Source organism: Mustela nigripes, chromosome 1, assembly GCF_022355385.1.
Source record: "Mustela nigripes isolate SB6536 chromosome 1, MUSNIG.SB6536, whole genome shotgun sequence".
Classification (NCBI taxonomy): Eukaryota; Metazoa; Chordata; class Mammalia; order Carnivora; family Mustelidae; genus Mustela; species Mustela nigripes.
This window is the reverse complement of record NC_081557.1, coordinates 6,973,712-6,985,866: the sequence shown is the minus strand read 5'-3', so window position 1 is coordinate 6,985,866 and position 12,155 is coordinate 6,973,712. Positions and strand designations below refer to the sequence as shown.

Sequence of the window (12,155 nt, the reverse complement as noted above, 5' to 3'; positions counted from 1 at the left end):
CTCCAGGGAGCAGGCTAGCCATCCCACCCTGTCGGGCTCCAGCGGGGACGCTGACCGAATTCTCTGAGGTTCCAGGCTAGCAAGAGGGTCAAGCCTGGAACCAGCCCTGCTTGAGTGCTCTGGGTATGAACGAAAGTGCTGACCACCCAGATCCACGCTCTGGGATTCCCCGTGCAGCCCCGAGGGACTGGCTCCCACTGCCCCACCCTGAGACCAGACCGCCCCACGCCTGCTGCTTCACAGACCAAACTTCCCCATCTGGTTCTTGGGCAATGAAAGGAGGGGCGGGGGGTCCCTTAGAGGCCGCCAGAGACTGCTTGCAGACCAGGTGTGCGGGCACACAGTCGACTGATGGTGAAAAGCTGTGGCCCCCAAGGCCGAGGGGCAGGTCCCGCTCACACAGAAGGACACTGATGCTCGGAGGGGAAGGGTCACCCAGAGCAGAACAGGTGAGAAGGCAAGGGAAGGAGGGGAGGAGGGTGAATGGAAGATGCAAACCCAGGACCTGACCTCAGTGGGGAAAAACTCTGTAAGCCCTATCTGCCCCAACCTGTCCCCAGCCAGCTCACCTCCTGCAATCACTCTGCAAATGGCTGATTTCCTTTGAGGTCCGCTGGGGGCCCCAGTCTTCCTTGTCCAGGAACTGGCACTCTTGGTTCTCTAGGACCCTGGGACGAGTACACAGAGAGGGTGGGACCAGGGAGTCTAGAGGTTGGGGGAGGGTGGGCTAGGCAGATTGGGGAGGGGGCGGAGGCAGCCCCAGGCCCAGGGCCTGTACATGGGTCTTCCCTCTGCCCACCCCAGGCTGAGTCCTGGCCTGGCTCTGAATGTTAGCAGAGGGAAGTCCCCTCTGCCTCCCTCCCCTGCGCGCGCGCGCGCGCGCGCGCGCGCGCACACACACACACACACACACACACACACACACACACACAGCCTTACTCTTCAGGCTTGTTGGACTCAGTGGGCTCCGCTGTGCTCAGGAGGGTAAACAGGAAGGTCGCGGTGGGTTCTGGCTGCAGGTCTAACTTTTGCTCTGAAGAGGGTGGCTTTGGCAGAGAAGGTGCCATGGTGATGGCACAGCATGAGGCTGGTAGCATCGGGGATGTCCCCTTCCCTGCCGCCCCTGCTCTCTGACTTGGGGAGCCCCGGGGCTTCCTATCACCTCTAAGCCTGGCTCCCCGGAGACCTGAGGGTCTTCTGGCTTAGGCTTCTCCGGAGGCTGTACTTCTGGCTTTACCACGGGGTTAGAGAAGGCTTTTTGTCTTCCCCTGGGAAACTGAAGGACACAGACGCGCAGTTGGCAAGCCGCGTCCACCAGTCCTGCCGGTTTCCCTCTTGCCAGCCCTGTCTGGTTTCCTTGGGGCAGCCTCCACAACCAGTTCTGTCCAGCAAACCAGACCCCTCAAAATTGGGGCTACCACATTTAGCAAATACAAGGACATGGTGCGATCTGAATTTCAGACGAAAAGCAAGAACTTTTTAAAACTTTAAGTGTGGGACACCTGGGTGGTTCAGTGGGTTAAGGTTCTGCCTTTGGCTCGGGTCATGATCTCGGGGTCCTGGGACCGAGCCCTGCATCAGGCTTTCTGCTCATCAGGGAACCTGCTTCCCCTCCCTCTCTGCCTGCCTCTCTGCCTACTTTACTTGTTATATCTCTGTCTCTCTCTGTCAAATAAATAAATAAAATCTTTAAAAAAAAAAAAGGTTGGGGCGCCTGGGTGGCTCAGTGGGTTAAGCCGCTGCCTTTGGCTCAGGTCATGATCTCAGGGTCCTGGGATCAAGTCCCGCATCGGGCTCTCTGCTCGGCAGGGAGCCTGCTTCCCTCTCTCTCTCTCTGCCTGCCTCTCAAATAAATAAATAAAATCTTAAAAAAAAAAAAAAAAAGGTTTAACTATGCCATGCCATGTTTGGGCAGTACTTATACTAAACAAAAGATTCATTGTTTGTGTGAAATTCAAATTTCGCTAGGTGGCCTGTGTGTTAGGTGGCAACATACCACATGTTGACAATATTTCATGAACTGAATCCCTGCAAATGCAAATTATCGGGCGTGGAGGCACGAGGGGCACCCTATTGAAAGGAATCCTATAGTAGCCTGTAAAAAGGTAGAGAATCCCTCCCATTTTGGGTGTAGAAATGATCAATGGGACGGGGAGAGGCAAAGAGTGTGCCATTCCAGCCCCACGTTGCGAGCAGCCTCATTCACCCTCATTCCCAATCCCCTTAATATTTCGCTGTCCCTGAACAACGGTGCAGGACCGCCCAGGAGCCTCACTTCCCAGCACCAGCTCGAACTTGACCCACCTCCACGCTCTCGCCTATGCCGTTCTTCCCTCTCCTGTTCCCTCCCCGCTCTGCAATCTGAATGGCACCGGCTCTTTTCTCTGCTGAGCAAATGTGCCTCCCCTGGGACCCCCTTCCCCTGGGACCCCCTTGGATAGGTCCTTGTGGAGCCAGAGCTGGGTTGAGCCCGAGGATGCGTCTGTCTCTACGAGGCGGTGTTAGATGTTCCCCTGGAGCAGGCTTGAAATAGCAGCTTCTCCCCAAGTGAAAGAAGGTCGCGAGTCAAGAGATGGAATCATCACCATTTTTCACTTCCAGATCTTCCAGAAGAATCTTGTACATCTGCGGGCCTTGCGACGGAGGACAATCCAATCCCATGGCAAATAGTGACCTCAGATGTGGCCTTCACACAGAGCTTCCATCTGGGCTTTTGATAGGCCCGCGGGCTGGGGCGGGGATCCCACATCATGTGCTCTCCGCAGTACATCGAGCCTTTCCAGATGGCCTAAAATTTTTAAATTCTTGTCCACATGATGATAACAGGATCTTCTTTTAAAAAAAGATTTTATTTATTTACTTGACAGAGATCACAAGTAGGCAGAGAGAGAGTTAGAAGCAGGCTCCCTCCTGAGCAGAGAGCCTGATGTGGGGCTTGATCCCTGGGATCATGACCTAAGCTGAAGACAGAAACTTTAACTCACTGAGCCACCCAGGCGCCCCAACAGTAACAGGATCTTAGTGGCCAGCAATACCCTGCTGGGAAAGGGGTGTTGTCTAATTCTGGGGACTCACTGAGCTCCAAGGTAATACCAGGACTCGCATCGCCATGTTTGACTTGTCCCAAGGGCAAGCTGCCGGCGTGTAACGAGATCCACGAAACTAACCAGGCCCTTTGTCCCTGGTAATATCACTTTGGTAACTAGGTCTAAAGACACAACTCTAAAGGCGCCTGGGTGGCTCAGTCGGTTAAGTGCCTGTCTGCAGGGAGCCTGCTTTCCCGTCTCTCTCTGCCTGCCTCTCTGCCTACTTGTGATCTCTCCCTCTGTCAAAAAAATAAACAAAATCTTAAAAAAAAAAAAAAAAAATTTACACAGAGGCCAATTTACACCAAGAGGAAAAACCGGAAGCAGCCCGAAGGGGCCAATATATAAAAGACAAGACCAGTAAAGAATGGCTTGAACACAATTGAACACCATTCACTCTGTGGTAAAAGGTTGACCAAATGCCGTCCAGGGGACACACCTCAGCAGGGTCCTGAGAATACACAGACACGTGATCGGGACCCAGTTCTGCCCAGGAGAAGCTCCCGGGGCTGGGGGAGACCCCAGGTTCCCAGGTGACCGCAGCTCAGGGAGATGGGCCCTAACAGACGTCGGTACAGACAGCCCTGGCCACGAAAGAAGGGAACCACACATTCGGCTCAGAGCTCTGGAGACCACCACGAAGGGGCTCCTTGAGCATCAAGAAGTAGGGGAGCAATTTGGGGCAGGCTCGTGCCCAAGGGCACTCCCGCTGGGACAGCGTGAGGGGGCCTGGGCTGTAGCCCCCAAGTGACAAGGCGGCACGGGAAACCTTTGTGTGTCTCTGTGTGGGTTGTTTGGGCCGTAACTGGGACAAGAAGACACTGGGGCCGGGAAGCTGAAGGTCGTGCAAATGGAGAGAGGCAAGTACAAGCTACCCCACGTGACCAGAGTCGGCATGGTGATACCAGGGGACGTGTGCAGGAGATGCCAACGCCACAAAAGGAAGCCTCACGATGATCTGTACGAATATGTCTTCAAGATCCTGCTTTCCATTCTTCTGGGTGTTACACCCTGAAGTAGAATGGTATCGAAGGATTTTACGTTGGAAAAGCGGGATCACATTTTGTCTTCTAGGAGACGCAGTCTGCCTGCCGTATAGACAGTTTGGAGAGGGGAGAGGTTAAAAGGAGAGATCTGCTAGGAAGCCGGTGCTGTCCGGTGGCTGTGGGGGAGAGATTGAAGTTAGGGCTGACAGGACGGAGCGGGGAGAGGGTAGGGCTGCCCACGAGGATGCCCGGGCTCCTGGCATGTATGGCGAGGTCAGCTGGGGGAACGCGGAAGTCATAGGGAGCACAGGGAGAGGAGAGCTCGTGGATGATCTGAGTTTGAGAGGAATTCTGAGTCAAAGGGTAGTTTTAGATTCTGGTTCAGAGCTCGGGAAGAAGGTATGGGATGGAGATCAAGACTGGCCATGAATGAAAAGAAGGCGGCCCAGAGAGCCTGTCCTCATCTGGGGAGAGCCAGCAGGCTGGAAAGAGGGCCCCGGATTGAACCTGGGTGCCCTGAAATTTTAGGGGAAGTCAAGATAGAGGGCCCAGTGATGCCATGGCACCGAAAGGGGTGAAAGGGGTGTTCTCAGCCTGGAGACCGGAGCCTGTCGCTTGGGTCATCACGGGGTTGCTGGTTGCTTCTGCCTGAGAAGGGAACAGGGCGGCGATGTGGGACACATCACAGTAAGTGGGACAGAAGCAGAGAGCCCCCGAACATTCTTTCAAAGAGCTTAGCCCTAAAAGGACTAATGGTAGTAGTTAAAAACAGACGCTCGTCGACTTTTTGGTGGTTGTTTTTTACCGTAATGAACAGAAGACTGTTCGGGACTGAGCAAGGTCCGAGAGATGAGAACTGAATCAAAAGACCAAGTGGGAAGTTGGCCTTGAAAGGAGAGGACTGCTCTCCTGGGGGCCGGGGTAGAAGCGGGGCTTGGGGAGGCCGTAGGGAGAATGTGAAGCTTTCAAGAACTTACTGCGTTCTGAGGACCAGGAGGCAAGGTCGAGGGTAAGGAGGTGGAGGGAGGCCAGCTTGTGCCGCCTGCCGCAAGCTGCACGCTCGTCTCTGGGCCTCCTCGAGCCCCTCCGTGGGCCGACGCGGAGAATTCCCAGGAACCCGGATCTCTGACTAGCTCCCTGGGAGGCTCCGGGAGCCAGCGCCGTAGAGCACACAGGGGCTGGGCCAGGGGAGGAGCTGGCTTGCAGGGGAAGAGGGCTGGACCTTGTGGGGTTGGGGTCTCCAGGCTCTGAGTGAGGCTCTCAGCAGCCCCACCCCAGGACCAGCGGCTTTCCTCCTGGGACAGGACGGGCTGGGGCTCCCTGGAGGCCTCCTTTGCAAGCAGCCCTACTTTGGAGGAGCAGCTGGGACTACACGGAAAAAGCCCGATGTGAAGGCCAAGCAGTGACCACGGGGCTACTGGAGGCCAGGTTGGCGGTCTCCCGTACCAGGGGACAACCCTGGTGACACAGCCCAAATGAGGCTTGGCTTCCTGCACCTCCCACCTTCGCCTCTGCCTCCATAAAACAACAGTCTCAAATAGGCAGAAACTTTTTAATCAGGGTTTTGTTTTTTAATTCAAACAACAACAGCAACACAGTTTTTCCCTACACCCCACAGTCCTAATTTCTTAGGGACAGAAACAATTAGCCATGATGACATCAACTCCACACCACCTGGTGACTCCCTACTCTGCAGGACTAAGGCTCTTCCCAGGAGCTCTGCCCCGGCAGCAGGGGAGGACAAGAATTCGTCAGCTGTCCGGCTCAGGGGCATCTGGGCTGCCTGGCAGTGGGGCTTGCTTGGGGCAGGGCAGTCTGACAAATCACGAAGTGTCGAACAGGTAGCCCAGGGCTCCCAGGCCCTGCAAGGGCTTTTGTTAGCACCCTCCAGGCGTGGCCCGGGGTCTCAGGTCCCCTAACCAAGCATGAGCGCATCCTCCCCGGAATTCTGCTCCCCACCAGCCCTGACACGCTCCTCTCAGCCTCTACTGCTATGACCCTGGAAATGTCAAAACATGCACCAGCGAGCTGCAACTGCAAAGCTAGCAGGTCTAGCACAAGGGGGCGGAGCATACAACCCCGTTTTCCCCTCTAGGGGGGAGGAGCCTCTGTGCACCTTGTTTTGTAATAGGTGTGTGTGGCAACTGGGGCACCTCCCGCCACCACCCCTTTCCTGGCCCTGTGCAGGTGTCTGGTCCAGAAGCCTGGGCCTCAGTTTCCGGGACCTGACGGCCACACCGGGAAACGCACCCTCTTTACCCCAAGCAGCCTGTGCTCCTCCTGCCTGGCATTTAACCGAACATGTCAGCAGCAGGGCAGAGCGATTAAACACAGCATCTCCGAGCAAATACTTTTGGTCTCAGACCCAACCAAGGCTTCCCCACCTCCTTCAAAATGTAAAATTCTACAGTGTCCAGTGTCTTCTTCTCACAGGTTAAACTCCTCCCAACCCATGAATTCTCTCCTGGACCATCTACAGAATCTGAGAGCCTCTTTACGTAGATGGGCTTGTGGCTGGGAACGAGGCCTCTGGGGCGGCGCAGAGCAGCTGCGCTTCCCAACCACAGCCCCGGTCCCCGCTCACCTGCAGTCCCAGGCCTTTCCCCTCCTCTCGCTGGGCCAGCAGCTCCTACTCCCTAGTGTGCGGCCCAGCTGTCAAACGGCGAGACTCCACTGGGAGGCAGGGGGAGGCCAGACCAGACACAGGACAGCAGAGCGTGGCCAGGCCCAGCGAGCCCCATTTCCTGAGACGGCTGTTGTCACCGCCCCAGCCCCCTGAGGAACACAGGCCTCGCATAGTAGCTGCTTATGTACATGGAACAAGGCCAGAGGAGGGGCCCCAAGTGTCTTCTCCACAGGGAGGAGCTATGTACAGGGGAGGGGAGAGGATGGCCAGGGACTCCCCGACATCTCATTCAACCAGGAGATCAAACTGCTCAGCAGCTTCAAACTCCGCGTTCATGGCCGCGGCCCATTCATCCAGCTCCGATTTCTAGGGGGAGAGAAAAGGGGGCAGGTGAGGAGGACGGGGGCCAGGGGGTGCTGGCCAGAGCACACGTACCCAGAACCCTGCAGGCACTGAGCCCCAGGCCGGCCCAAGTCCTGGCAGCCTCCCGGCACATCTGGGGCAACAGTGGGGGAAAGCCCTGGCCCTCACTCACCAGGACCTCGGGCACCTTTCTCTTCTTGCGTTTCTCCTTCACGGCTGGCGGCGAAATTCCGGGCAGAGTTGTATCTGGGGCCCAGGGCTTCACAGGGACCCTGGGGGCTTCGGTTGACTTGGAACACACCACAGGCGAGACCTGGGCCAGGTCTTCTGACCCCAGCAGCCCCTCGAAACCAAAGCAAGACCGGCGGCCCGGGGTGGAGGTAGAGGCGGAGCCGAAGGTATCCAGGCGGCTGTAGGATCGCCTGACCTTCTTAGACATTTCCAAGTCTCTGGCATCCAGCTCTCCTTCCTTGGAGCTAGACTCAGCATTCAGGGGGCAGAGCACGGGGGTGGTGGTGGGCGTGACAGGAACTCCACATGCCTTGAAGCGGTCCTCCTTCGCAGGCTCCTTGCTGGGAGGGTTGTTTTCCTTCTCCAAGAAAAAAGCAATCTGCACCGGGCCAGAAGAGAGAACACCTCCTTGTTAGTTAGCTGTATTACTTACTTCCAGAAAGGTCCGAGGAGATTCAGGGTGAAAAAACCCATAGGACATTTTCAAAAGGAAAACAGAAGACAGGTCAGGCACCAAGTCAGACCTTGAGACAGATTTGGGGAGGGGAAGAAAAGAAGAATCTGTCCTCACTTCTGAGTCCACTTTGGTAAGGCAAGACTTCTCACCACCAGATGTTACCAGCTCTGCCTCCCATCAAAAACCGACCAGAATCTAGCCACCCCTACTGACCGCAAGCCCCTTCATGTTATCTAGACCAGTTCGACAAGCTCCCGATGCCTCTGCCTGCTTCCACCTGGGCCCTCTGGTCCATGTGTCACACAGCTGGCAATGGTTTTCCTAACACATCCATCTGGTCAACGAGTACCTCCCGGTCACCTGCCCAGTTCCAGGTACTTTCTCGGCACCGAGAGAATGACCAGGAATAAAACAGAGAAAGCCCTGTCTCCATGGAGTTTCCATTCTGGGGGGGGCAAAACGGGTAACGAACAGGTAAAAGTCATGCAGCACGTTAGAAGTGTTAAGTGCTTTGGAAAAAAACAGAACAGGATAGCACCAGGGGTGAGCTGGGATTTTAAGTAGGTGAAGGTCAATGTAGGCCCCACTGGGGAGCCGTCTGAGTTAGAACTTCAGGGAGGTGAGGGAGTGAGTCACATGGAGGCCAAGTGTTGTAGACAGAGGGAACAGAGGTGCCAAAGTCCTGAGGTACAGGTGCGCAGGGAAAGGTAAAGGAACAAGGCCAGGGTCGCTGAGAGAAAGTGAGGAGAGAAACTGAAGATGGGGTTCGAGAGGTGATGGGGGCCACTACAGAGCCATCTGTAGGACATTGGAAGGGGAGGGCCATGGAGACCCTTGCTCTGAGAACCAGGGAGTCACGACAAGATTATGAACGGGAAAAAGCCCAATCTCATATGCATATTAATCTCATAAGGGTGCCTGGGAGGCTCAGTTGTTAAGTGTCTGCCTTTGGCTCAGGTCATGATTCTGGGGTCCTGGGATCAAGCCCTGCCTCGGGCCGGAAGCCTGCTTCTCGCTCTTCCGCTCTCCCTGCTTGAGTTCCCTCTCTTGCTGTGTTTCCCTCTGTCAAATCAATAAATAGAATCTTAAGCAAAAAAAACAACCAAACAAAAAAAGAGGTTCACGTGTTTGCTCCTTAAAATTCCACTCTCGGCTCAAATACTGCTTCCTCAGAGAAGCCGTTTCTTACCACAGAATAGGGACCAGCCCCGCTACCCCTGCTCTTTACTCCTGGCCCAACAACCTCTCTTATACACTGGTCACCTATCACCCCAACGAGAACACGAACTTCCTGGGAGCAGGGGTCTTTATCTGTCCGGCGGACCCGGCCTCTAGCCAGCACCTTCCGCAGAGCCCTGCGTGGAACAGGTGTTTGATACCTTAATGGACCCCAAACGCGGCACTGAGCTTTCTGGCAGCCGGACCCGGTAGGAAACAGGACAAATGCAGTTACTCTTGGGGGCTAACACAAGGAATGGCGTTGATTATCCAGAGAGACTCTTCCTGGCTACAAGCACAGGCAATTGGAGTCTTAGTAACGAGTCTGAGTAAAAGGGATGCTGCCCAAAATGAGGGTTAGCCCCGAAGACCCCTTCCTCATGCCCGACAGTAAGCGCTCGCACAAGTCCTCGTCGCTTCTCTTGCTCCATCTCAGCAATCTATCGTTCGACCCACAAGAATGAATGATTACAAGGGAGGCACAAGTCACTGCCCGTAGGACAACACGCAGACATTCAGACGTGGAGAAGGCCTAAGGAGAACTACATAGAGAAACAGGACACCAGTGGTGCGTGTGACGGGGCACAAGTGGAAAGGAAAGCCTTCTGGAAGGTGTCCTTTCAGCGCCGTACTGTGTGATGGGAAGGTCACGTGATGAGAGGAGGGACAGAGCAGCACTCTGCCCTCACCTTACTTCAGGCCTCCGCCATCTCGCTGCAGGATTCCTGGCAAGCCTTCCTACCTGGTCTTGGGGTCCCCGGCAGGCTGTTTGCACCTCAGTCACCACCCAGACCCCAGAGAGATTTTTTTCCCCAAAACACTCAAGCATACCTTAGTGACTACCTGGCCCCAGGGCAAGCTGGTCTGGGTTAGGTGCCTTCGTAACATCTAGTACTTTTCTCACTGTAGTCCTCGGCACGCAGCTGTTATCACTTGTTCACCTTTTCCCCCACCCCTAAAAGGTAGCTAGCATTTCTCACTTATATTTTCAGGCACAGGTTTTCTATTCACAAAACATCCTTAATTACTTCTGCTAAAACAGTAAAAATGCTGTTCACGTATCTTACAACAACCTGTTCTCACAAATTGAGGAGATGGGACTAGAGAGAAGGAATACTAGGGACACAGCTCAGCTCTCATAGGAAAACACTGGGGGAACATCAGGACATCGAGACCTAAACGTATGAAATCCACAAGGAAGTGAGCAAGACTGGTGATGCATGAGAGTCTCCAGAGGCAAACTGTTTCAAAATACAGATGCTGGGGCACCTGGGTGGCTCAGTGGGTTAAAGCCTCTGCCTTCGGCTCAGGTCATGGTCCCAGGGTCCTGGAATTGAGCCCTGCATCGGGTTCTCTGCCCGGCAGGGAGCCTGCTTCCACCTCTCTCTCTGCCTGCCTCTCTGCCTGCTTGTGATTTCTGTCTGTCAAATAAATAAATAAAATCTTTAAAAACAACAACAAAAAAACCCACAGATGCTTCCCGACCCAGTGACGGTTTCACTTAAGAAGTTTTCCAATGTCATAGTGAAGCAAAACTGATAGGCATTCACTAGAAATCATACTTCGAATTTTGATCTTTTCCCAGGCTGGTGATACGTATGTGGTAAGATCCTCTTGTGATGCTAGCAATGGCAGGAAGCTGTGGCTCCCGGTCAGCCACGCTATCACGTGGGTAAACAACTGATAAATTTATACCCATTCCATTGCTTACTTTCAGTACAGTTTTCAAGAAAATAAAAGATACTCAACTCTTCATTATGAATAGGCTTTGTATTAGATAATTTGCCCATCTGCATGCGAACGTTGGTGTTCTGAACACATTAAAGGCATGCTAAGCTAAATTAAGATGTTTGATAGATTCGGCGTATTAAACAGATTTTTGTTTTGTAATAGTTTCAACTTATGTTAGGTTTATCCAATCCTAACTGGAGAAAGAGCTTTTTTTTTTTTTTAATGTTATGTTAGTCACCATACAGTACATCATTAGTTTCCGATGTTGTGTTCCATGATTTACTGTTTGCGTTTGACACCCAGTGCTGTATGCCACAGGTGCCCTCCTTAATACCCATCACTGGGCTAACCCATCCCCTCAGCCCCTTTCCCTCAATTAGTTTCTCGGAGTCCATAGTCTCTCACGGATCGTTTCCCCCTCTGATTCCCGTCCCCCCCCACCCGCCTTCATTTCCCCTTCCTTCTCCTAGTGTCCTCTGTGCTATTTCCTATGTTCCATAAATGAGTGAAACCATATGATAACTGACTTTCTCTGCTTGACTTATTTCATTCAGTATAATCTCTGGACGAAGATCTGTACCTCAAAACTGCTCCCTAGGCAGATGTGAGCAGCCAGTATGTCCTGCCCCATCTCTAGGGTGCCCTGGATTCCATTCCGCTAAGCAGATAAAAATGAACTCACCCTTGGGCTCCTTCGAGGTGTGTGGACAGGCGGCACCTGTGGAGAAAATAATAACTGACAACATAGCCAACCCCAATTTTGGCTCCCAACCCACAAGGCTTCCCTCAGTCCTCACCTCTACAGAATGCGCTACGATCTTCTTTAAAACGATGGGCTTTCTGCCTGGAGCCGCATGGGGTGCCTAGAAAAGAGGAGTGAGTGTGAGTTCCACATTAGCCCAGCGGCCTCCGGGGCAGAAACGAGCAAGCAGGGGCTCACCTTGGGCCAGATTTCAGGGAGGGTGCTCTGGAGATCAGGGCCTGATTTCCGCTGGGACCTCCGCAGAGACTGAGTAGGAGATGGGGCCCCCGGCCCTGGGAAGGGAAAAAAAGTTAGGAGGTCGGGGCAGACTCTAGGCCTCAGAGTCTGGAGAACAGGATCAGGAGTGAGCGAGAGAAGGCTCCCAAACAAGCTGCTTCCCGGGGAGTGAGCCTCCTAGAGCGGTGGGGGGAGGGACTCCTCGCGGGACTCCGTCCCTCAAACGGCTCGGCCCCACGCTCCCGCGCGCCTTCCGCTCACCGGAGCGCTGGGCGGCTCCTCCGGACCGCGTTCGCCTCTCGGACATGTTAGCCTTGGTCTCAACCCTCGCCGCGGTCTCCGCCGCCGGGGCTCGCGCCAACCCGGAGGGTCGACGGAGACCTAAACGTTCGAATTACCCGCCCTGCCTGGAGGAAGCGGAAGTGGCGTAAGGCGGGCGGGCCGCTGTATTCCTCTCACCGCTCCTCGGTCTTCCCTT

The 12,155-nt window shown here is 54.4% G+C and overlaps 1 protein-coding gene across 1 annotated transcript; it reads right to left on the bottom strand.

Annotated features, from left to right (window-relative positions):
• Positions 1-5,616: 5,616 nt before the first annotated feature.
• CDCA5 (cell division cycle associated 5) lies at positions 5,617-12,113 on the bottom strand. Its single transcript, XM_059401858.1, has 6 exons — positions 11,939-12,113; positions 11,639-11,733; positions 11,496-11,561; positions 11,381-11,416; positions 7,234-7,671; positions 5,617-7,064 (listed from the first exon to the last, which is right to left on the bottom strand). The coding sequence occupies exons 1-6, from the start codon at positions 11,982-11,984 to the stop codon at positions 6,984-6,986; spliced, it is 762 nt and encodes a 253-aa protein (XP_059257841.1). The 5' UTR covers positions 11,985-12,113; the 3' UTR covers positions 5,617-6,983.
• Between the last annotated feature and the right edge of the window lie 42 nt (positions 12,114-12,155).

What these genes read in the sequence shown, in the direction of transcription:
- CDCA5 (XM_059401858.1), bottom strand. Translation starts at nt 11,984, where the DNA reads ATGTCCGAGAGGCGAACGCGGTCCGGAGGAGCCGCCCAGCGCTCCG. An exon ending in AGGAGCCGCCCAGCGCTCCG is followed by an intron (nt 11,734 to 11,938) that starts GTGAGCGGAAGG and finishes TTCCCTTCCCAG; the next exon opens with GGCCGGGGGCCCCATCTCCT. An exon ending in TCGTAGCGCATTCTGTAGAG is followed by an intron (nt 11,417 to 11,495) that starts GTGAGGACTGAG and finishes TTTTCTCCACAG; the next exon opens with GTGCCGCCTGTCCACACACC.